The following is a 23,203-nucleotide window of genomic DNA, read 5'->3' as shown; positions in this document are numbered from 1 at the left end:
TAGATTAATGTCTTGCTTTACTCCTTGAACTCCCTGAAATTACTTGCTCTCAGAATTCTGGCCTCTCAAAGCTTGTACCCTCCAATAATCATCCACACCCTTGTTCACACATACAAACACACACACTCACACAGACATGGGCCTTCGCTCCTCCCTCCCCTCTGCTCTTTCTGTGGTGCTGGAAGAAAGGGGGGACAAAATGCTACTAAATGCTGAGCGGACTGCTCGCTGGGGAGGCAGAGGGGTTTTGACATGGAGATTAGACTCTGGCTATTGTTTGACAACACAGGCACACACACTCTTCTTGATCTGGGATGGCAGTCAAATGTATAAAGATGGGTGGGTGAGGTGGCAGAACAGAGCAGGCAGAAAGTTGTGAAATCAGAGGAAAGGCAAAGGAAAGGTGGGACAGGCCTAAAGTAGTGGCCTTTCTGGAACCATCAGCAGATGACATAATGGCAGACTGGAAAAGAATAAGTCTGTCTGACATTGTTTGGCAATGGGTTTGGGAGGGTGTGTGTTTTTTAGGGGGGCGGTTGGGTTGTAACATGGTAGTTGTCCTAAAGTGCAGGGTGAGCATAAATGAGGAAAAGAGGGGGAGGAGGATGGGTGCAGGTCAGCGCCGTCGGACAATGGTGTTTCGCTGGTGGTGGGGGTGAGGCTGTGGGAGGGGGGTAGGGGGGGGGGGGGTAGACGGCCGTAACGTGAGCAGTCAGCAAGCTGGGGTCGTGACATCGGTGTGTCAAACAAACAAACTACTGACACTTACAAATACGTCGGCTGCAAAGGGCTATTCTTAAACTCATACACAATGTGACAGACAGTTGCACTGTAACAGAGCACAAACACACTGTTTCACTTAAGCTGACAGTGTAGCACAAACCTGCCCTCTTGTCTTCAAGATCAAGTCCTATTGGGTGGGAATTTAAAGCCTTAGTGAATTTGTATTGATGCATGTAAGCATGTGTGCTTACATGCATCAGAGCGCGTGCAAGTCTGAGAAATACATACTGAGATTAAAGCCAGTGAAGGAGTTCCTATCGCTCATGCAGGAGACCTTTGATGTCATTGCACCCGAGTGACGGGATACATTTGTCACTTTGGACAAAGATTACTTTATTATACTGACAGCTCAAGAGAAGATGTATTGGGGCCTGTGCAGCTGCACTGTGGTTCAATCACAAGACAGTCCACACAAAAAATATATTTACTGTAAGTCCTAGTAAATACATTGCATTATATCTGCATTAACAGCACTCATCACACACAGGGATTCAATTTTGGCAAGTCCTCCTACAGCTCCAAGCAGTCTTGGTTCATTAAGTTGCTGGTGGGGCACAGAGACCCCCCGATAGTAGCTAAGGACGAGTGTGCTCGGTGTAAAAGGAGGGAATCGGTTCAAAGGAGCACATCACTGCAGCTCCTTAATCAGAGCTGGCAGGGGTCAGCCAGCACAGACATGAGATGCAATGAGGAGAATGTGTGTGTGTGTGTTTGAGCTGACACACTGTGTTTGAGCATATAAGTGTGTATAAGGGTATGTGTGTGTGTGCACGCCAGGCTGAGAGGCAGATGAGAGAGAGACAGTGAAAGCGTGTTTCTCACACTCACACTCAAGAGCCTGTGAAAGGTCAGCGCTTAGTGTTAACAGCACAAGATAGAAAGTGGCACGCACACACACTCGCACACATGTCCTGCTCATGCACAAGTACTTAAGTCCAGAATAGGAAAAAACTGAGGTATCCTTGGTTTAAACTATAGTGGCTGCCTGGAGAAAGAACTTTTCAGTCCCAAATGTGCAAACACACACAGATCAGATTATTATGCCTGGTGAAATTGTTTTCACAGTTTTGTCTTTTGGTTGGCTGAGAGGCATTTGGATGAAAAGCCATCATGTTTGAAGCCAACACTTTCTCTAACGTCGTTGTCAACAATGGAGCAGAAAGCACACAGATGACCTCAGAGTGCTCAGCTACATCCAGAACAACCGGAGAGGAGAGCAGAAAGACACAGAAGCCTGCACGGGCCTCCCTCTCTGTCTCTTTCTCCCCGTCTCTCTCTGTGTCGTAAGCCCCTTCACAGTCATCAGGGCTTTCCAACGTTTCCTGTTTTCGCAGGAGTGAATTGTGGGAGATAATCTCTGGCTGCCTATTGGCTGACTGCACACAAAAAGCAGCCCTGGAAAGCAGTCTTTTGTTGCTGCGGCGACTCAAAATCCAGCCACTGGCTTTTCTTTCTCCCCGGCCCCGCCACGGCACACATACTATGCCACACCATCAGCGAAAAAAAAGAAAAGAGAAAGAATGACGTATAGAAAGGAGAAAACCCTCCTGACCTCCGCTGCTCAGCACATGACTGGCCCAAATACTTAGGTGTGTTGCTAAAAGCCACAGAAAGACAAAAATGCAAGCAGCATGTGTCAGTTTTTGGTTGCTTACTGGAAAAAATAGAAGAAATAAGTTTCAAATAACTATAATTTGTATACTTCTCTTTTAACTTTACATGACTTTCTTGAACATGTTCATCTAAGTTGTTCAGTGATTTGCTGACCCCTTCTCAAATTATAATGAGATTTCTTAAAGCTACTTGGATAATATATGCTTTTATTAGCCACACCAACAATGGTATCAATGCAAATCTGTCAAAACATTTTAGAAACATCTAAAGTCAGAAAAAAAGTCACAATCTTCTGAAAAGAAGCTTAATCAACAGGAACAACAGCTACAGCGTCCCCCAGTTGTTAGGGCAACCCACTTCACATGTTCATTAGGTTCTTGATGGTCCAGACCTGATTATTCAAGACCCGATTAACCTTAAAGACTTTTGTTTGAAGACACGCACTTGCTAAGAGTCTGTGCTACCGGAATTTAATTAGATAGTCTCATTCCCATACACTAATTTAAAGCCTGAGTCTATTATCCAAAACAAAACAAAAACAAACTAATGTGACCCATAATTCCCTAAATATCTTGACCTTATTTAAATTTCTGATGAGTCTCTTTATAACGAGGCCACCACAATGGGAATGATTAAAATTAAATCTGTAGTCTTTATCCTATTTCCTAGTATATTTCAAAATTAGTGAGATGCTTTTATATTGAGACTTTTTTTTTGTAATCAACATTTGCTGATATCTTTGCTAGCATGTGTCTTTCTTTCACCCTGTTGAATGAAATCCTTAGTGAAAATTATGTGAGGCTAGAGTTGTGGTTGTTGGTGATGGCATACAAGAGAGGGCAGCTGGTAGAAAAGGGAACCTTTATCTTCTGATTTGAATAAGATGGCCTGGATCTGTCACAGTATTTACCTCTTGTATGGTCCAAGAGAGGCACACACACGCACACACACAACATCATGAGCAAACTCAATCACACGCATCACAACAGCCATTGTGTTCTTGTTTTTTCTGTGCAGCTTACATATTGGGCTTTGTTTTCCAAATTTTTCTTTATTAAACTCCCAGTGGATCTAACACTCATCCTTACCATGTTCTCTAAACCAACTCCTTGCCTTCGCCCCTCCCTTCATCAACCAATCCTCCCCACACCTGCTCGAAGAGCCACTCCTCCATCTCCAGGCTCCATCCTCCTCTCTGCCCTCTCCAACTCGCCATTACTCATCCCTCTCTGTATCTCTGGAATACTCACAGGCACTCCAGCTCCCTCATGTAAACCCATTCAACTTCCCCTTCTTTCATCTTTTGCATAAAACCATAACTTGGCGAGCAAAAGCACATCATTCTGAGACAGATGAGTATGCAGTGTTCACTGCAACTGAAGCTGGCACATTGCAATTTATAAATCAAACTTCCTTTTTCAGTGCAGGTGTGTTGACAAAATACGAGGAAAGAATTAAGCGAAAGACAGAACAATAAAAGGTGAAGAAATGTGTCTAATCATAAAAAATGTGATACTCTACAATACCAGTTAGTATTTGCACCTGATAAAGTTATACTGAATATGTTAAAATGACAAAAGCAGACAGTTATGGGGATGTCTTTATAATAGAAAAGATATATATTTAAAATTTTTAAATTAAAAGAATAATTAAATTTGAAAAGCACCTTTGGACTCACCTTGACATCAGAGAAAAACATTTTGAGCATATTAGAGCTTGGGTAGCGGGTGTAGAAAAACATGAGCTTCGCTTTCTTCAGATGATTTGGGGAGAGACCTTCTTGAATCTGAAAATGGCTGCCATTAAGGACAATAACAGTTGTTTGGATGCCACTGCTACATCAAACAAACACAGGTATATTACAAATACTGTGTGCACTAGCTAATGACTGGAAGTAAGTTTGGCAAGAAATAGTCATTTGGATGATGGGTAACCAAATTTCCTTTTCGGCATGAGTTGCTTGGGGGTTGGGGTGGGGTCGGGGGTGGGGATGGGGGGTGAGGGGGTGCACCAAAGCAAAACCATTTGCTTGCAATTAGCATCATCCGTATCAGGTGTGAGAGCGTCACGGTAAATAAAACGCTGGCCAGCAGTACAGTCAAGTCTTTTACATAAGGAGACTCATTTCACAGTCAAAGTAAGCAAACGCCTTTGCCTACACTCCGTGCTAACCTCCACCCTAAAAAGGAGGAAGAAAAAAGGAGATATTTGCATATCACACACAAAGACAGCAGTTAACGCCAGTGACGGGCAAGAAGGCCTAATGGCTTGGCGACAATGCATGCCAAGCCTGAATATGACTGTGTGATGCTGGCTTCATATCAGTGACAAAAAATGATCTTGGAGATCCCAAACATGGGTCCAGGCGACATGAAAAACCTTCTCACATTCACAGAGGCTATATTCAAATACATGTCAGAGGCCTTGTCTTTTTAATGGATCGCCTGGATTGAACAGCAGAGAGGATGGAGATGGGCTAGTGGGGGCACCTTGAGGGATAGCATGGCTCCAGCCTTCAATTACATCCCCCTCCTCCTCCCACTGCTCCACCTCTATCCCCCAAGCCTCTCAGCTGCTGCCAAACCCTTGGAGGAGCAAAAGAAGGAGGAGGAGAAGGAGAAGAGAGGCACTGAGGCTTTGGACTCGGCCAGTAATGGAAAGACTGAAACACATCTGCGCCACCAAACGGCCCAAGCCATTTCCATGGTGAATTAACGGCCGTATAATGTATCTGATAATATGAATCAGGAGGATAGGACATTGAAAAGGAAACCAGGGTGGGGGCAGGGTGTGCATTAAACCTCAGGCAAGACAGGGATTGAAATAACCCAGAATGCGTGGGGTAAAGTTTTCAGGAAGACAGTTTACACTCCAGTGGGTAAAAATACATCACTTTATATTATTACTGATGTACAAGGGTGACTGTGATCTTTAAAATCAGTCAAGTGTCCAGATGTAGCTGTAACTATAGAGTGGGAAGAAGGCATCAGCTGCTAGATTGGATTGCCCTTGGCCTCCGGGTTACACAGCCGAGCCAGCAAATGCTGAACCACGCTGGGCTGGCTCCTTAAAGACCCTGTCTACTTTGTCTGATTCAGTAAGGGAGAGGGAGAGGGAAAGTAGCAGCAAGGGTCTTGTGAGGGAAACCCTGGCAGACTGGTGTTGCTCCGTCAGGCTCGGCCAAAAGATCAGCACTTCACTTTCCACACCATACCATCTGCTCCAAGTGCAGGGGACACAATGGACCCTCATACAGAGAAAGAGAAAAAGAAAGCTTTCCCTTTTCAGCAAGGTGAGATTCGTCTGTTTTAATATTTGTGCACTTACACACAGATTAATTTGTTTTTACTTTTTCAATTAGGATTAGCAGCACCTTCCCACTTATCAGTGAAACTGAGAATCATCTTAAAAGAAATATATTGATGTTTCAGCTCTCCAGCCTTAAACACAATATCACCTCCCTTCAGCCACCAAATAAAAAGCCTCATATTTCCTGATGAGACAATTTCATCTCCAATTCACTCACAGCTTGCAAATGTAATTGTGATTGGACTTAGGGGTGGCGTGCAAGGCTATTATTTTGTCATGATGGCGCACTCACACCAGCTGGCCCACTGTTTGCCTGCCACATCTGACAAGACATCATCATTCTCACAACACTTCCCCAAAGCCCAAAGTCATGAGAGGAAAATAGCTGCTCCACTTCCTAATTCCAGGTGTAAGGACAAGAAAATTTGGAGTCGGACCGTGAACAAATGAGGAAATTGATAGCAGCCATCTGCTCCATCATGCTGGCGAGAGCTGGTGAACTTGAACACACCTCGCAAAATGCCTGACAAGCTGACTTCAGAGGCTCAAAAAAAAAGAAAAAAAAAAGGAGAGAAGCAGTGATGTAAGTCGCTTTGGATAAGAGCATCTGCTAAATGACTGTAGAATAGAATAGTAGAATGGAAACAGCTGTACAGATACAGAGTTCAAATGCAAAATAAGTAACAATTCAAAAAATCTATACCTTATACCAAAGTTTGTTATGAAATTAACTGTGGGAATCAAAGATAAAAGCTAAAAACAAAACAAACAGCACATGTGGACATGATGCTCCGTCCATTCTTTCCATTTATGAGAATACATCTGTTAATGCCCTGAATTTTAAAATGCTACAATGAAAGCCACAGCATCTGGCATATGTGGTTATTGTTTGATTATTTTCTACTTTCTCAGTCTCTGCATGTCTCTCTCTCCCTTTTCTCTTTTCATCCCTCCATCGGGAGCCCGTAGAAGCAAAGGATTATGGATCTCTGGAAAGCGCTCACCCTTGGGTCAGAAGACAAGACAAGGCGAGGTAATGAAAGATAAACAGCTCGCTGCAAACACCTGTTAACGTCCGCTTCAAAGAAAAGACGGAGAGGAGGAGGAGGGAGGGGGGTTGTAGGGAGGGAAAACAAAAAAAGAAGTATTTGGCTGCCAAGCAACAGCCGAAGGGCCCCCCGGGCTGTTGACAGATCTTTATGAAATGAAAAAAAGAGAAAAGAAACGACAATGATTGTGGGCTTTTTACAACAGCGATGGATGATAAGAGGAACACAAGAGAAAACACAAGCAATCATAAATATACATCTTTCCCTGAGTCCTCAGGCAAACCTTTTGTGACATGCACACACAGAAAAGACACACAAAAAGGTGCAGCTCTCAGGTGCACACAAAAGAATAAAACAAGGTGTTCACTTAACGAAAAAAATCCACAACAGGTAAAAAGCTGTAGGATTAATTTCTTAAGCATGTAATGAATGTTAATGACTTGAAGACAAAGGCTTCTAAGGGCAGGCAGTGGGACATGAATCAAACTTTCATAAGGGTTACAGGATGCTGAACGCTCAGGTAGTAAGAAGGTATAAGGGAAGCAGAGAATAAACTGATTGTAACTGTTTAAGCTATTAGTCCTGTGTCCTCAAGGGATTCAATCTGAGCCTCCCATAGGGGATAGCCTCTTTATCCACAGGGCCTGATTGGGGCACACAGGGATTAACCTATAAGGTAGGCTATATATCACTATTGTATGCCAAGTTTCAGGATGCAATTTCAGTCTTCTTACTTTTTTCTTTATTGCAGAAGAAAAAAAAATTTGGTCAGTAAATGTCACTGAGACCTAATCCTTGTGGGTAAGTCATAAATGACAAGAAAGCTTTTAAAAGACTTCAGTTTTAAGATGGAAGAAAGGGCTGCATGGTGCTGTGAGAAGGAAGAGGTATGTGTATAAAAATAAATACAACAATGGAGAAGAGAACAGCAGTGGGAGGAAAAGTGATTCATCAACAATTTCTCAGTTTCTTAGGCAAGTTTCAGACTCAAAAAGATTTGTTTTTTAACTCTTTGTGGTTTCACAAACATCACTTAAGGGGGAATTACCACCTGATATCTGGCACAGGCTGGCTTGAACTAGACAAAACAGGAATAAAACATCAACATTTACTCATCTTTGCATTTCAAGCCTCTTAAAACACCCACCTTAATTTTTTTTTTAAAAAGGATACATTGCTGCCTGAGTAAGGTGAGATGTCTGCCATATCCTGGAGATCACTGCACTCAGACTTGATCAGGGACAAAGAGAGTCCCTCTGCTGTGCTGCCAGGGTGTGCTGGTGAACAAGAGCGATGGTGGTGTCCTAGGTGGTGACCTGATGTCATCTTGGTCCTCAGGCTGGTGGTTTCCCGGGACAGGTCCATGGAGTCTGGTGAGGAGCGATCCTTACCTGAGTAACCGCCTGGGGGCGCACCAAGTGGAGTTTGGAAAGGATAGCCCATGAGTGGCAGTGGAAAGGGGTGTCTAAAAGATGGGGGGCTGAAGCCCATTGAGGCAGAGAGTGAGGAAGGATGAAGGGCTGGGTGGTGGTGACCGCCATGGGCACCCACAGCTGAAGCCTGGTGATGGTGCTCACTAGGTGTTTTTCTCACTACTAAGGGCAGTGCCTCGGTTTGGTCATTGGTGGTGCCTGGGATCCCTGGCATGCTGGCAAAAGAGTCTAGTGTATTGGAAATTATGACATCACCGAAGCATTGCAGCCTCTGGTTGGCGGTGTGGAAATTTGGGTTGTCTCCATTGACAGCAGTGGGAAATCTTTCAGGTGGTATGGGAAGTGGAGGAAAGGCCTGCTGAGGAGTAGGACGTGGAGGCTTGGCAAACACCTTAACCACTGTGTCCACCACCTGAGTCATGGCTGAATTGAGTTCCTGCTTTAGTGTTTCTGCCAGCTGTTTGCCTTCAGCATGCATGGAGGATCCTGGACCTCCCTGTCCTTTGCTTCGGCCAAGCCCTTCTCTTCTTGGCTTTTCTCCGTCGGCCAGCAGGGCCTGCTCTTGAAGCAAAGCCCGTGCCCTGTCTAAGAAATGGCCTGGATCCAGATCAGATATCTCATTGTCAGAGCGCAAGTCATCTCCACCTCGGTCATCTCCACCATTGTCAGACCTGGCTGGGCTGTCCTCTGACATGTTTCCTATGTCATTGTGGAGGTCATTGTGTTCTGAGTCATCAGTTGAGTCGTAGATCTGAAAGAATTTCTCCTGCAGTTGCCGTAACTGCTTTTGCATGTCCTCCAGCTGCAGCTTGAGTTGCCGTCGCTCCTCCTGTTTCTGCTCCTTTCTCTGGCACGCCAGTTGGGTGAAACTCTGCTGCTGCTGCTGAGGCAGCCGCTGTTTACGCTTGTTTTCTCGGCTGATGCTAGTGCACACCTCACCTCCCCGGGGGCTGCTGGGAGCCTGCTGTTGAGACTGAGGAGGTGGACAGTCCAGCTCCATCTCCCGCTCTCCATCCAACTCGTGGTCACGTTCATGACGGGAAGCGGCTGGCACTACCACACTTGGTGAGTGACTCATACCTCTTATAATGTTCTCTACACGGGCTCGCTTGGCACGCAGGTGTTCATCGTTGAGGCGTTCGATGTCAAAAGTGGCCAGGCCAGGAGGACGGCCAAATGGTGACAAGCACTCTTGAGGGGTGCTGTCTTGGGAGGAGTTACTGCAGGCATCCTCCTGCGGGGCATCTGAACTTGCATTGGACAGCCCTGATCCAGGGAATCCTATTTCTCCTCTATCACCCCTGTCCCCTCTTTCCATCCTCTCAGGTCCTCCTCCATTTTTAGCAATGTTATTCTTAAGAAGCTGTGAGATAATGGTGGTGCCAGGGAAGGGCATCATGGTGTCCTCATATGAGTTGGCCCTCTTCAGTAGCTTTCGTAGTACGTTTGACTTAGATTCACTGTCGCTGGCTGATACAACGCCAGGCCCACCATGTGGCTGCACTACAGAGCACTCCATGGAGTCGTTGTCTGATCCGTGGTGAGAATGGGAGCTCAGAGAGTTCATGGCACTGAAAATGGCTGCTTTGGCGCGAGCAATATTATCAGTGGTTGCTGCTGTGGCTGCTGCTGTGGTGGAGGCTGTGCTGCCCACGGTCCTCTTAACACCAATGTCCACACGTCTTCGCTTCGTCTGTCTGTTCAGGAGGGAGTCGCTGTCATGGTCCGGCATCACGGGCTGCTGCTATTGGGCCATATCCCACAAACCCAGTCCTCTAGGATCAAAGCCTCCCAGTATCTGTGGGGGAAAATTCACAGACACATGACTCACTAAACTGACCTTTTTTCTCTATTATTGCATTTTTAAAGAATTTAATTTGCTTAATCTGTTTTTGTTCTCTACTAACTAAATATCAGAACCAAATCAGTAACATATAATAAAAATCTAAAACAGTCTAAACTCAGAAAATCTATTAAAAATTGCATTGGCAAATATTTAAGAAAGATTTTTATCTTAAGCCAGCAGGCAGTCCTTTATCATATGTTTATGTAAGCACAAGAACATCAGTGATTACACTAAAGCAGTAAGAACCAGTGACACATGGCAAAGAAAACAGGCAAGATGGGGTCAGAATTAGGCCTTGGCTCGACATTCCAGGGCAAAGTCCTACATTTTATCCTGTCCCCTGTTACATGCCGCGCGACACTGAACCAGTTCCCACGGAACACAAAGCTGCATAAAATTATGATAATTACTTAAGTACTTGTCCTCATTTCCATGATTGTGCAGTGTGAGCCCTCATAGAAGCTATGAGCTTACAAAATTTAGAATACAAAGAAAGGGTTCAAATTATTTAAAAAAAAAATTATATCCAGGGGGATTCGATGCACTTTTTACACATCATTTTTACAGTTTACTAAATCTTATTGAGTAAATGAGCTTGGTTAGTTTTAACTAAATATTTCAAACTACTTCAAACCATGTTTACACATTGTGCAATTTTTAAAAATGCAAGTCTTGCGTTCACTTTGATCAATATGACCATCATATCTTACTCAATAGCCAAAATGACACAAAAAAGAAACACAAAATAGACCTATTGATTTTGGTCCCAGCGTGAGCTCAATTCTGTGTTTTTTGTTTGTCTTTTCATCTGGCAAAGGCAGTTAATTCTGCTCAAATGAATAGGTCACAAGGGTCAACTCTGGCAAAGAGCAACTTAAAGCGCTCTTACAAAAACCCTAATGCCCCTCTGAAAGCAAAACGTTTTGTCAGTACAGGACTGCACCAATAATGCTATGTAAGCAACGGTGGCGGTGTCTTAGTCAGTGCCACCTCGGACGCTTCCAATATCAAATCAGAAGAAATTTAATGTGGATGCCTCTGTGGGAGTCATTAAAATATTACAGAGGTTTGTAAATATAGAAATGTCAGTGTTTTCTTGACAGCAATAACACAAAAAAGTGAGCAATAATATATATATATATTTTAATCTCTTCACACTTCAGGACAACTCAAGTAATTTTTAATGTCCGTGGTAACATAGTGAAGTAGTGCAAATAACCAATTGTTATGGAGATCCTGAATGACATTAGATTAATTGTTAGATTAATACATGCATTTGGCTTTTCTATGATGCATTTTTAACATGCAGCTTTCTTAGATAAGGAGCAAACAACAGAGGAAATTTAACTAAAATGGCGTTTAATAATGCTGTAATTTTCTGATTATTTGATTGCTCTACTTTATATTATCAAGGCACATTAATAGATGTCTATTCTGTTACTGAGCCTCACACATTTACACTGCACACAGACACTCACTGCTGTTGGCTTTGTCACACAAGTGACATGCCATGGCAGGTTATTCTCTCTGAAGAAACATGCAAAATGACATATTGTAGAATATGAAAACTGACAATGTCATTTTCCTGGAATAATTTCTCATTTAACCAGCGCTTAAACCACAAATAAAACATTGATAGATTAATCTGGCTCAGATCTTGATGGCAATTGCCAGCAATTCAGAAAAGAAGAAGAAGAAGAAGAAGAAGAAGAAGAAACAACTTCTGCAAGGTTTCACTTGACTTCACACACACAGGACCTTAACAAAGAGCCTGAAATAGTCACTAGCACCTGTCTTTTTACGATGGCGCACCTGTCCCCACATTGCCCATGCGCACTCTCTCGCTCCCTTTCAGTCGCTCACATAAAGAAAACCTAAAAATAATAATAATAATAAAAAAAAACAAACAAAACATATACATGGTAATATGTTTACTTAATCCTATTAAACCTATTCCAACGTCCAGCTAGGAACCTTTCATTGCTAAACCCCCCAAAATAATCGTTTAACCTCTGGAAAGATTAAGCAAAAAGAAGAAGAAAAAAAAGTTCTGGTAGCAAAGAATGAAATCATGTAGGCTATATGAGTCAAGTTGGAAGTCCAATAATGTTATAACAGAGAAATACTACTCCGTTTGCATGTTCGGTCTGCAGCGGACAGGCGAGCCGTCTGAACGAGAGATGAGAGTTGCGGACGCAGTCAAAACAAACCGGTAAAGCTTCATCACAACTATCCCTAAGAGTGGCTACAGGAGTCAAAACCCAAAGTACAAACTAGAAACACTGACTATCTCTGCAACTGCCTACACGCAGATGTTCTGCAAATAAAAAAGCACGAATTTGTCATGACAATGAGATTTACCCCTCGGGACAAAGACGATTTAAGGTCGAGACAAATTCATGACTTTCAGCAGAAAAGTAAAGAAATCCAAAATCTGAAAGTTTTCATGAGAACACGGGAACCAACTCGTGTCATAGCCTACATTTCGGTACAACTTTTTAAAAGAGCAGACTTCCCAAACTTACTGCGCAAAGTTGCAAATCAACTTGATCTCTGCTTTGATGAGGAAGGCTGGGCTACCGTTCGCAAATCATCCTCACCAAAACCCGGTCTGCTCAATACACTCTCGCCACATATCAAGATGAAGGGACAAAACAGAACAAGTAATGTCGTAGCTGTACGATTAGATGTTTATAATCAGACCACATTTTACCGTTGACGATGTTTAATTTGTTTTAGGGATTTTTTTCCGCCCACCTTGTGCCGGCGAGACAGAACGAGCGCATGGGAGGGAGGTATATCCGAGGACAAGGTTACTTACCCTTTAGATGAAGAGGGGGACAACCTGAACTCCTACGGGAAGAAAAAGAGAAAACACGTAGGGGCACCGTTGATAGCTGGATGCTGGGATGCAAGACCAATTTCTCAGAGGAAGAGCAAGAATAAAGTGAGCGACACGATCGAAAACAGCAAACCAGAGGGAAATATATAAGATTAAAAGAGCTCTTGCGAGTCGGTCTCTCTTTCTATCCTCTGCTGTGGCCGAAAGAGTGAGAGACCTAGAGAGAGAACTGAAGAGAGAAAGAGAGAGAGAGGCTGCGCGTGTGTGCGTCTCCGAGGCGCACTGGATGCAGAGGACTGGATGCTGGAGCGCTCCTCCGCCACTAAGATTCACTTTAAGACAAGGCTGAAGGAAACAGGAAGATGTGCGCGTCATGAGCGGCGTGATGTAACTGTCGCAACCTACCAATAAGAAGCGTCCGTGCGGGCCAGAGAACAACGCACTGAACTTGACCAGAGAATGGGACTTGATCATGCAGCCAAAGTGAGGGAGAGGCGAAAAAAGGAAATACCACTCTTACTAATCTCTTTCTTCTCAAATCGCCGACCACGCGAGTAAGAATCGTTGCGCACTTTGACAGTACACTTCTTACGCAGCACAAACCACACACATGTTAGAGATTGTTTTTTTTTATTTCCACTTTAAAAACTCTAATTTGAAGATCTTTAATAGACTTTTATAAATAACTGTTAAGTGTCAGTACTGCTTGATCCTTAAAACATTGACTTTAAATAAAGTGCCAGAAAAGAAGTCGCAATAATAGCAAATGTTAAATATAACAGCCGATAAAGCAAACTGATAATGCAGTTTGACTACCAGTTTTTTTTTTTTTTTTTTTTGTGTTTTTTAATTGAACACAATATTATATTACTTGTTAAGTCCGGAAATGTAAGACTTTTACCATGCAAGTGTTTCCACTAATCTTTCAGCCTGTTTTCTTACTTCCTTTGCAGCAAAATTACTGATTAAACCATTATATCCTAAATTTAATATCTCAACGCCTGGTTAATGCATGTTTCGATTGTGTTTTATATTAAAACGTATTAAAACACATTTAAGACCATACGAAATGATAAATCATAATGATCTTAAACGTTTAATATGGAGACTTTTTTCATGTTGCTCTTTTTATTTTTCGCAAAGCAATTGATGCACATTTAGCAAACGGATTCCCAAAGGAACGAATAGTTATGGGTCACTTGGGTATGGACGTTCAAAGTGGCATGTAGAGATATTTTACACATAGTTTTCTCATTGGTTGCAAGTAAAGTTTGATTAATGAACGAGCAGAGAAGCACAGTGAGTTCCCAGCTTTGCTTACAAATTCAGATTATTCCTCAAGAAACCAATATAAAGAGAACAAAATGTCTCCTTGTGAAACGATCATTTTAAAAGCCGAATATCGTCGTGAAACGTCAGTCAGTCGGACTCGCAGCCTGTTGCCAGTTAAATTTACTGCGTACAGATTGCAACTGTCATAAAAAGTGTTTCATTAGTATAAACTGATCACAATAGCCCAGCTATGTGTTTTGCAAATGATTATCAGCAAATTATAAAATGTTCCTCACCTCCCCACCTGTAACTCTGGACCCTGCGGACGATGACATATAATCCTTTCCACAGGAAAACCAGTTTGAGCTTCAGATTTATGAAATGATGACGGCTGCTGTCCAGTCCTCTTTCATTTTGACAAACTGAAGACTCATAATTACACTTCGGCTCGTGCACTCACTAAAACCGAAGTTTTATCCCTTGATGTTGACAACAGGTGATATTTAGATTGCGCGATTTTATGTACCTTTTAAAAATATATTTTCTTTGTGCAATGATTAAGCGAAATTAGAGATGTATAAATATTATTATTATTATTATTATTATTGGGCTATTATTACAATATTATTATAATATTATTCGTATTCCTAAAAGCAGATTAAATCTTCGAGTTGCATTTAATTTATTTCAGGAAAGGTTTTTCTTGCACAGTTACAACCAGTTTCCAGCTTTTCCTTTTCATTTGTTGCACTATAATCTTTTTTATCTTCTGCACAAACAGGATCCTAAAGGATTTAACGAGAAATCTTATTTTCCACATGCCCCTCTGTCAGGTGCCAAAAAGGAAAAGGCGAGTCTCTTTTCCATGTCGCAAGCAAGTTTTTTTTTTTTTTTTTTTTTTTTTTTTTTTTTACGATGAACGAATTGCATCGAAGTCAGCAAAGTTTAGTGTCTGGAGTGGCTTTTCCAAAGCAGGTGTCCCGCTCCCCCCCTCCACCCCATTTGCTCCCTAAACTGGCCCGTGGCTTGATTTGGCCTCGGCTCCCCTGGGTGCCCGTTGCGCACATAGGGTGGAAAAACAGGCCGGGACATTAAAGAAACGCATGTTTGGAAACGGAAGACTCGGGTGAGGTGAAGAGGAAACATGTCGGTTAACACTAGCTGCTCTTATCGCGGCCCATTCCAGGTGGATCACCCGTGTATTTATTTCAAACTTACTTTCCCCCTCCTCGCATGGGTTGAGCGCGACACACCTCGATACCCAAGACTAATAATTCGCTTTGTCATTACGCACTGATGGCTAAATTTTTTGACATATTTATTAGTGTCCATATTCAGTAGGAAAGAGGCCATGAAAACTGTTTCCCAGAGTTATTAACTTTTTTTCTTCTTCTTCTTGTTCTTCTTCTTCCTTTTTTTTTTTAAACACATTTTAAGTTGCTATCTGCGCGTACTTGCGGTGATGGTATGCTGGAGACGATAAAAGTGTAATTTTTATTCTCAGTATAATTTGTCAACTACTACTACTACTACTACTATAATAATAATAATAATAATAATAATAATAATAATAATAATAATAATAATAATAATAATAATAATAGAAAATCAACATGTGTAAGCAAATAGCAGAGGACGCAATCTCCTCACCAGCGGTAGCCATAAAATGACCTTAATAATCAGATAATGACTTGATGAGCTCCTACAGCAGCTCCTCGTTTCTTTTCAGACAATTTTCTGATAAATGAGAGCGAGTGAGCAAGAGAAAGACAGACGGACTCTCTCTCTCTCTCTCTCTCTCTTTCTCTCTCTCTCTCTCACTCACTCACTCACACACACACACACACACACACACATATAGACACACAAGGTACGCAGGCAACGAGATGGCAGCACTAAAAGCTGTTTTGTTCCGGAGAGGTCTTCGGGTCCCTGAATAAAAAGGTTTAGGAGACAGGACAGAGAAGAGGAGAGGATTTGAGCGTAATAAGTGAGTAGGAGTCTGAAGTCCTTGTTGGGCCTCATGTCCAGGACTTGATGTATTCAGCTGTCGTTATGACTACGATGAGGATGCTGGATGAAGATGAGCACTTGTTTTTGTGGCCAAGATAAAACCCATTTGTAAAGAGAGAGAGAGAAAAAAAGGAGCCTGTACGACCTGAAAGCCATATAAGAAACATTTATTTCCTCTATCGGTGCTGCAGTAAAAGAACAGTAATTTACATATATGTTGTTATTAGTGAAATCACCTATTGGCTGACTGTGATAACTGGCACAGTGTGGCCCCCCATGACCCACATCCCCCTTTCTGGGCTACAAGTAGTGGTGATTATAGAGGTTACGTGTGTGTATATGTGTGTTTGGGTGTGTGTGTGCACGCACACTTTATAGAGAAAGTGAGGGTGTGTGTGTGTGTGGTTGGGGGGGTGGGCATCCACTGTGGCCTGTTTTATGACAGTCCATTGAGTGAACACACACACACACGCACGCACGCACGCACGCACGCGCGCACACACACACACACACACTCAAATTCAAATATGCTTTATTTGCATGAATGGGTATTTGCCATAGCTGCAGAAGCAAATGTATGATCTAAATACAACGAAGCAGTGAAATAGGAGAGCACGTACAAAACAAACGTCTCAGTAACTTAACTTAGCAATAACTTGGAAATTTGAAATTAACTTGGAATTTATATCTTAAAAATCTTTATCCACTCCCTATTGCACCACTTTTCTAGATATTAGGAACCAGGATTTCAGTATCTAAGATAAAAACCTGTTTGCTCAAACATTACATGAGTCCGCCCTGTTTAAAAATAACGAGCAATTAAAGGAATAGTGCTCAGTGAGACTGATGGGAATGTGGCTGCAGTCAAACTCATTATATATGGTACTAGACATCACAATTAATCTTACCATGCGTGCCTTGTGTAAACCCCCTTAAATTTAGCCGATATTTGACTTATATCTGGCAGAAAATAACGCAGCGCTCTCTTCAAAGTCTTTATGGTGTCTTACAGTATTCAAATCTGCCTGTGACAGGAGTTAGGCCAAAGTCAACTAGAATGAAGGGCGTGCTCATACATGAGAGCGCACGCGCAAACACACACACACACGCAGCGCCTTGGAGGTGCTTGGGCGGACAGACATGCTGGGAAATCGCCTGGAACTGTATTAAGCCTGACGTCCTTAAAACAAACAATGGCACCATGAAATAAGGGCTTATGCGCTCAAAGTCAAAGAGCCCCCTCAGCAACTCTCTCTGTTTATCTCTCCCTCTGTCTGACACACACACACACGCACGCACACACACACACACACACACACACACACACGCACGCACGCACTCACCATTTCTTGGGGGATGCACACTCAGGCTTGCAGCTCCATCGGGAGGGGACCAACTTTTGCTCCTATGAACTCTCACCTGTCAACATGGAGCAGAGGACTTTACTTGGTAAACATGAAAGGACTTTAGTTGTTTACTTCTGGCGGTGACTTCGCCTGTTAGATTCGCTGCAAGGCCGCGGTCACACAGCCAGTCCCTCTCCCTGCTGCTGCTGTGAGGGAGCGCGTTTCAAGGCGAGGTTAAATCCACACCAATCTCCGTTCAATAACGTAGCAACTTTGAAACAGCGGCTGCGGAACAGGATGTGCTATTTTTAATTTTTTTAAATTTTTATTTATTTTTTCTTTGGAGACTTGAATAACTTCTGTAAATTGAGCACCACATTTTCCAATACAAGCTTTGTTATCCTAAACAACTGAGTTGTGAATAAACTTTAAAGGTACAACATTAAACTTGTTACTTTTCTTTAGTCAGCAAGTCCTCTACCGCTTTAGATTTCCATCAACCTCCAGACTGAACGCGGTGGTGGAAAAAAAAAAAAAAAAAAAAGGCAAGGGCTGCAGCAGATAAGCGGCGGTCTGTTTTCGCTTCTCTGATCAGCAGTAATTATATTTGTTGGCGTAGAGGTAAGTGGTCCTCCCCGGGGGGCGTATTGTACTCGACTCACTCCATGTCATAAAATAAAATTACAAGGAAAAGAGAAGATATCCTACAATAACAGAGGCGAGTCGTAAAATCAAAGAGTAGCTAAATTAAATCAGGACAGAAAACACATTAAGGCTCTGATGGACAAGGGCAGGGGGCTTCAAATAAAACGCAGGTTAATGAGTTGTTAATAGCTTCTACGCTATATGGCTAACAGACAGCACACATACTCTGACACATGCAAAGCTTTCTCTATAAGGCATTAAACATTAATTAGCGATCAGTTACCTGCGCCAGTTTATCCAAATACTATTAAGAGAGGCATCTATAGGGTATGAGGTGACATGTACAAGGCTAAGTAGCTTTAAAGTGCTGCTCTCACCACGCACATTAGTCTATGGTTATAAGTTTAGCTCCCTGCAACAGTCTGCTCTCCTGTTACAACAATGGACATTCACACTCCTTGTACCTGTTGGCACTCTCTTGTCTGCTTTATGTATCTGTGTAACCTCTGACCTCTGGTGTGGATGTTTGGCCTGCTGCACCCAGCAGCCCCTCCACAGAAGAGAGTCCTTTCTCTGGTGACATCTCGCTGACCTTTCACACCAGAGGAGATGAGTTGCCTCGGGGGAGGTCAGGAGGAGGGTAAGAGTTATAATTGGCCCCTAAACACACGCAGATAGAAAACACAGACATCCAGATTATGGGGTGTGTTGTTGGTTGTTGACTGAAAATGACATCTGTCAAAGTGGAACCTATTTATTATCTTACTACTGGGTAAAACTGGAAATGAATTACTCAGTTAGAAGCATTTTACGTTGAGTGTGCTACATGAACTGACAGCTATATTTAGGTGGCTAATTAAGATTTTAAACAGAACCTATTTTGTTATAGAATCTGATGTTTTATTGTTTTTTAAACTACAGTTGAACATAGACTAAATTAGCATTCATATTCCTAAATAATCATATAATAAACTGATGAAGATATGAATGAAAACATCAATCAAATGCTGCAGATAATTTAAATTCTATATTTATTAATTGATAATTAAGCAACCACTTCTCCGATGTTTCAAATCTGTAGTTATTTGCAAAACACATTGAATTCAGTGCTAGCAACACATTTAGCACAAGTTAGGTCAGAGGTAGCAAAAGACTGGAGAAGTTGTATGATGCTGAAGAAAAATCTTGTTTAAAAAGCACCAAATGAGACATCTTGCAATTATCTAAATTAATTGGTAATAGTTTGTTACATGATTAAGAGGTACAGATGGTGAGGGGTTCATCAATATGTTTCTTAACACAAGGATTTGGAAATTTCATCATGTACATAAGTACATAATGCCACTGAAATTGTCAAAGAAATCTCTGTATGCAGGGAGCAAGGCTAGAACCCGGTACTGGAGCGATGTGATCTTCAAGGCCTCACATGATCCTGCAACAGAAGTTACTGCCTCACTACATTACAGTCAACCTGTAATACACAAGTCTGTCTACTGGTCCGAAACCTGTGGTTGTAAACTTTGATAGTAACTTATTCTTAGGCTGTTATTTCCTGTCAGAGAGAGTCAACATGGCATGACAAGTTCTGTGAAGAATTATTATAAAGATGTGTGATGTAACCCTGCATTTTTTTTAAACATGTAGATCTAACTATGAATTTTAACTCCTAACCATTTTTGGTGAGAGCTCAGGTGCTTGAAGAGTGAGGAATGTGACTGTTGCAAACATGCAGCATGCATATTGATCACTTGCTCAAAGGTGTTTGGAGTTTCATAAAGGTTAACACTTCCCACCATCCCCTTTCCCCCCTTTATGAGCATTTGTGGCCAACTTAACTCCAACAGAAGCAGGAAATTGTGCTTTTTGTTAGACATTTCTATGCTTTAAACATCTGGCTGGATGAGTTTAGGTACTCCAGTGAAAATCATTGTCAGTCAAGAAAAAAACAGTAAGTCCTGAAAACCCTTCTGCTAATTCCCCCCAGGTAGGTTGAACTGAAGGGCTGAAAATTATCAGACTGTGGTCTAATGAATCAAAAACTGAAATTCTTTCAGAAGTCACAAATGCTTCATCCTTGAGTGGATTGATTTGGGTGGTTATCAGTGCACAGTCCCAAAGACAGCTTTTGTGATAGTATGGGGTGTATTAGTACACTTTTCATGGGCAATTTGTTCATCTGTGATATATAAATTTATATAACAACATATGGTGCCAGGCAGATCATATCTTTCTCAATGTTTAAGCAAAGCAATGATAAAACCCATTCCACATTTATTACAAAAGCTTTTCTGTGACGTGAAGTGAGTCCAGTTGCTAAACTGACCTGCCTGCAATCCAGAGCTGTAATCCATATGAAACATTTGTTACATTCCTAAATTAACACAAAAGGGTTAATATGCACCTCTTGCAAGTGTTTTGAAATGTATTGCCAGCCTCAGATTAACATGTTTTAAAAAACAAAAACATTTCTCCATGTCAATATTTGAAAGCCTCATAAAAAGCAGTCGAAAAAGTTTTTTTTTTTTTTTAGTGGAATCAGAACTTCTTTTTTTGGAAATAGAGTGGTAATCTTTATTCCTACAGGCTATTCATCATACTTCTGTACATTACCTTTAGGAGCTATTTACTGTGTGTTGCTTGTAATTAATCTACACGTTCTATGCTCTGCTGGGCCATGCACCAACAAGCTCCAGCTACAGGTTAAAACTCAGCAGCCTGTAAAGTGTTCATGTGCACAACTGAACACACACATAAAACAGGCTTCACACAAGTGTGCACTGTGCATATACATTGGATTACATTAATGCAAATGTGCACGCACACAGGCTCCCGGCATTTTCAAAGACTTCCCCGTGGACTGAAGCGTCTGCCAGCGCTGCTATAAATCACGTTGAGGATGGTGCTGAGGGCACGGTGCACCTTGTCCACGTCGCCCCCACTCCTGGGCTGAATAAACCATAACATCCTGCCTCTCGTGCTGCCCGACGCCCTCTGAGCATGACCCTGGAGAAGAACTGCCCTCCTCCTCCTCCTCCTCCTCCTCACTCCATCTCTATCATTGTGCCTCCTCCTTTCAATCTAACTTAACTATCTTTAGGAATTTTGGCTGCAGCAGTGGCCTTTTTACGCAGTGATCTGTTTGTTTAGAGTCACACACACACACCCCTCCTCATCTTCATTTAATGCCTTTTCCTATTGTAATGACTTCCTGCTTGAAGAGAGGGATGAGAGAGAAATAAAATAAAATGGGAGAAGCAGAAAGAGAGAACAGCAAAACAGCAGGAAGCAAGTGGTTACCAGGAGGATGCCGACACCCTCATCCTGTCGTGTGCCTGCTTGGCACAGGTGTTCTGGGCCAATCAGCTCCTGCTGTTCCATTTACCTCAGGGTGTGCCGAATTTGGCTGGGGAGGCGCACCTTTCCTTCATGACCCTCTCTGGAGGAGGTATAATGTTTCTGGAAAGAATAAGAGAGTTTTACCGGCAGGTCACAGAAGCCAAGTGCAGAAGCTTATAATAGATATATAAAAGAGAACAAAGACTAGATGAGGTGTTGAGTTATCCGCTGAAAATTTCTACTGCTGCACAGGGAACAGCTAAACAAACAATCCACACAGGTTGGTTGGTTCTTGGCAACCCATCTGAAGGTTTTATCATAGTCAAAACACACTTTGCACAAGAATTTAAGTATTTAATTTTAATAAATCCACTGAAATGCAACAGTGTGTTTTAATTTCACAAGCCATTTTTTGAGAGTAAGGAATTGTACATTTTTTATGTCAAAATTTGAATTTGGAGCACATCTGCTTGCTTGGTCAAGTACAAAACACATGCACATACATGTCTGTGTATCAATGAGAGAAGAAGACAAGGATAGGGAGGCATGAGCCTATTTGAAGCATTATTGTCACGCTTCTCAAAGATCACATTGATGTGCTCACACATTCTCTATAATACACACAAAACTGTTTGAATTATTGTGAACTTTTCTATTGCAGTAAACATGCAATAAAAACATTTAGCAAACACAGAAAAGTCAAACATCCACTCATGTATGCCTGAACAGAAACTCTTTTTCCACACTCTTGTGCCACACCACACCTCCATGCTTTCACCATGGCCTAACCTGACTATAAATGAGCTGCAGTGGCACGTGTTGGTAGTGATCCAATGTTAGGACAGAGGAAAGTCCCATACTAGAACACGGTCTCTTTGTTCTGTTGGTATGAATAGCTCTAAGACTAATATTGCCTCTTCTGACCTGTTAATACTCAGAGATGCATTATGTCTGTCTCAATCTGGAGCCTATGCAGCGGAGTAATTACCTGTAGGAGGATTGGATGTGTATGGATTATCTAGAATAATTACATATGCTGGATTTGCCACTTCAGAGAAAATTAGATTCTTTTAAAACTATAAAAACACAATTAAATAATTTTATGAATAATTAAAACATCAATTAATTGATCGATATATATTTTTAATGCTCATTAAAAGTTTGATTTCATAAACAAAAATTGCTCTTATAAAACATTCATAATGTAGTTTGGCATTGTTTTGCTGAAATAAGGAAGGAAAGGTCCTGATCCCACAAAATATCTTGACAAAACTGTTCCCTTTGAGGGACTTGGTCCTTTGTTCAGGGAAATTTCAACGATACGTCTGTGATTCCTTGGTGTACTCAAAGCACCCTTAATTCTTTATGCACGTCAAAGTCGATGCAAACAAAAGCTTCGTTCTGTTTTCTGTTTACGTTTTCATCTTTTTTGTTGACATTAATGACGTTAGCATTGCAATAGTGCAGCAAAGTATAAGTTGCAAGAATGAATGAAGGTCTGTTATTCCAGTGAATGACTACAAACTATTCAAAATACTTGTCAGTTTTACTTCTGATGTGTGTGCATGCGTATGTGTGTGTGTGTGCAGTGTAACTATTTGTGGGTTTGTTGCTGTGACCTATGCTCACTTGTTAGGCCTGTCCCTTTCTTCAGAAAGCAGCGAGAGACTCTTTCCTCATCAAAAATTGATGGGACTCGGAAGGACCAGTCCTGT

At 41.9% G+C, this 23,203-nt stretch overlaps 1 protein-coding gene across 6 annotated transcripts in view; it reads right to left on the bottom strand.

The window, feature by feature from the left end:
• The window catches only part of LOC121633244 (prospero homeobox protein 1-like), a 33,506-nt gene extending 17,642 nt beyond the window's left edge, over window positions 1-15,864 (bottom strand). The window contains exons 1-3 of one of the 6 annotated variants that reach the window (XM_041975091.1): window positions 15,799-15,864; window positions 7,929-9,986; window positions 4,064-4,183 (exon numbers count right to left, since the gene is read on the bottom strand). In XM_041975091.1, the coding sequence (XP_041831025.1) occupies window positions 4,064-4,183; window positions 7,929-9,920 (2,112 nt within the window). In that variant the 5' untranslated portion in view covers window positions 9,921-9,986; window positions 15,799-15,864. Of the gene's footprint in view, window positions 1-4,063; window positions 4,184-7,928; window positions 9,987-12,559; window positions 13,361-14,444; window positions 15,024-15,798 lie in introns of those variants that run through there. The other 5 variants (XM_041975090.1, XM_041975092.1, XM_041975089.1 and 2 more) reach the window with 5 other exon arrangements.
• Between the last annotated feature and the right edge of the window lie 7,339 nt (window positions 15,865-23,203).

The sequence above is a fragment of the Melanotaenia boesemani genome, chromosome 22 (genome assembly GCF_017639745.1).
Source record: "Melanotaenia boesemani isolate fMelBoe1 chromosome 22, fMelBoe1.pri, whole genome shotgun sequence".
In the NCBI taxonomy this organism is placed as follows: domain Eukaryota; kingdom Metazoa; phylum Chordata; class Actinopteri; order Atheriniformes; family Melanotaeniidae; genus Melanotaenia; species Melanotaenia boesemani.
Note: the sequence above shows the minus strand (reverse complement) of the source record. Positions and strands in the feature narration are given on the sequence as shown.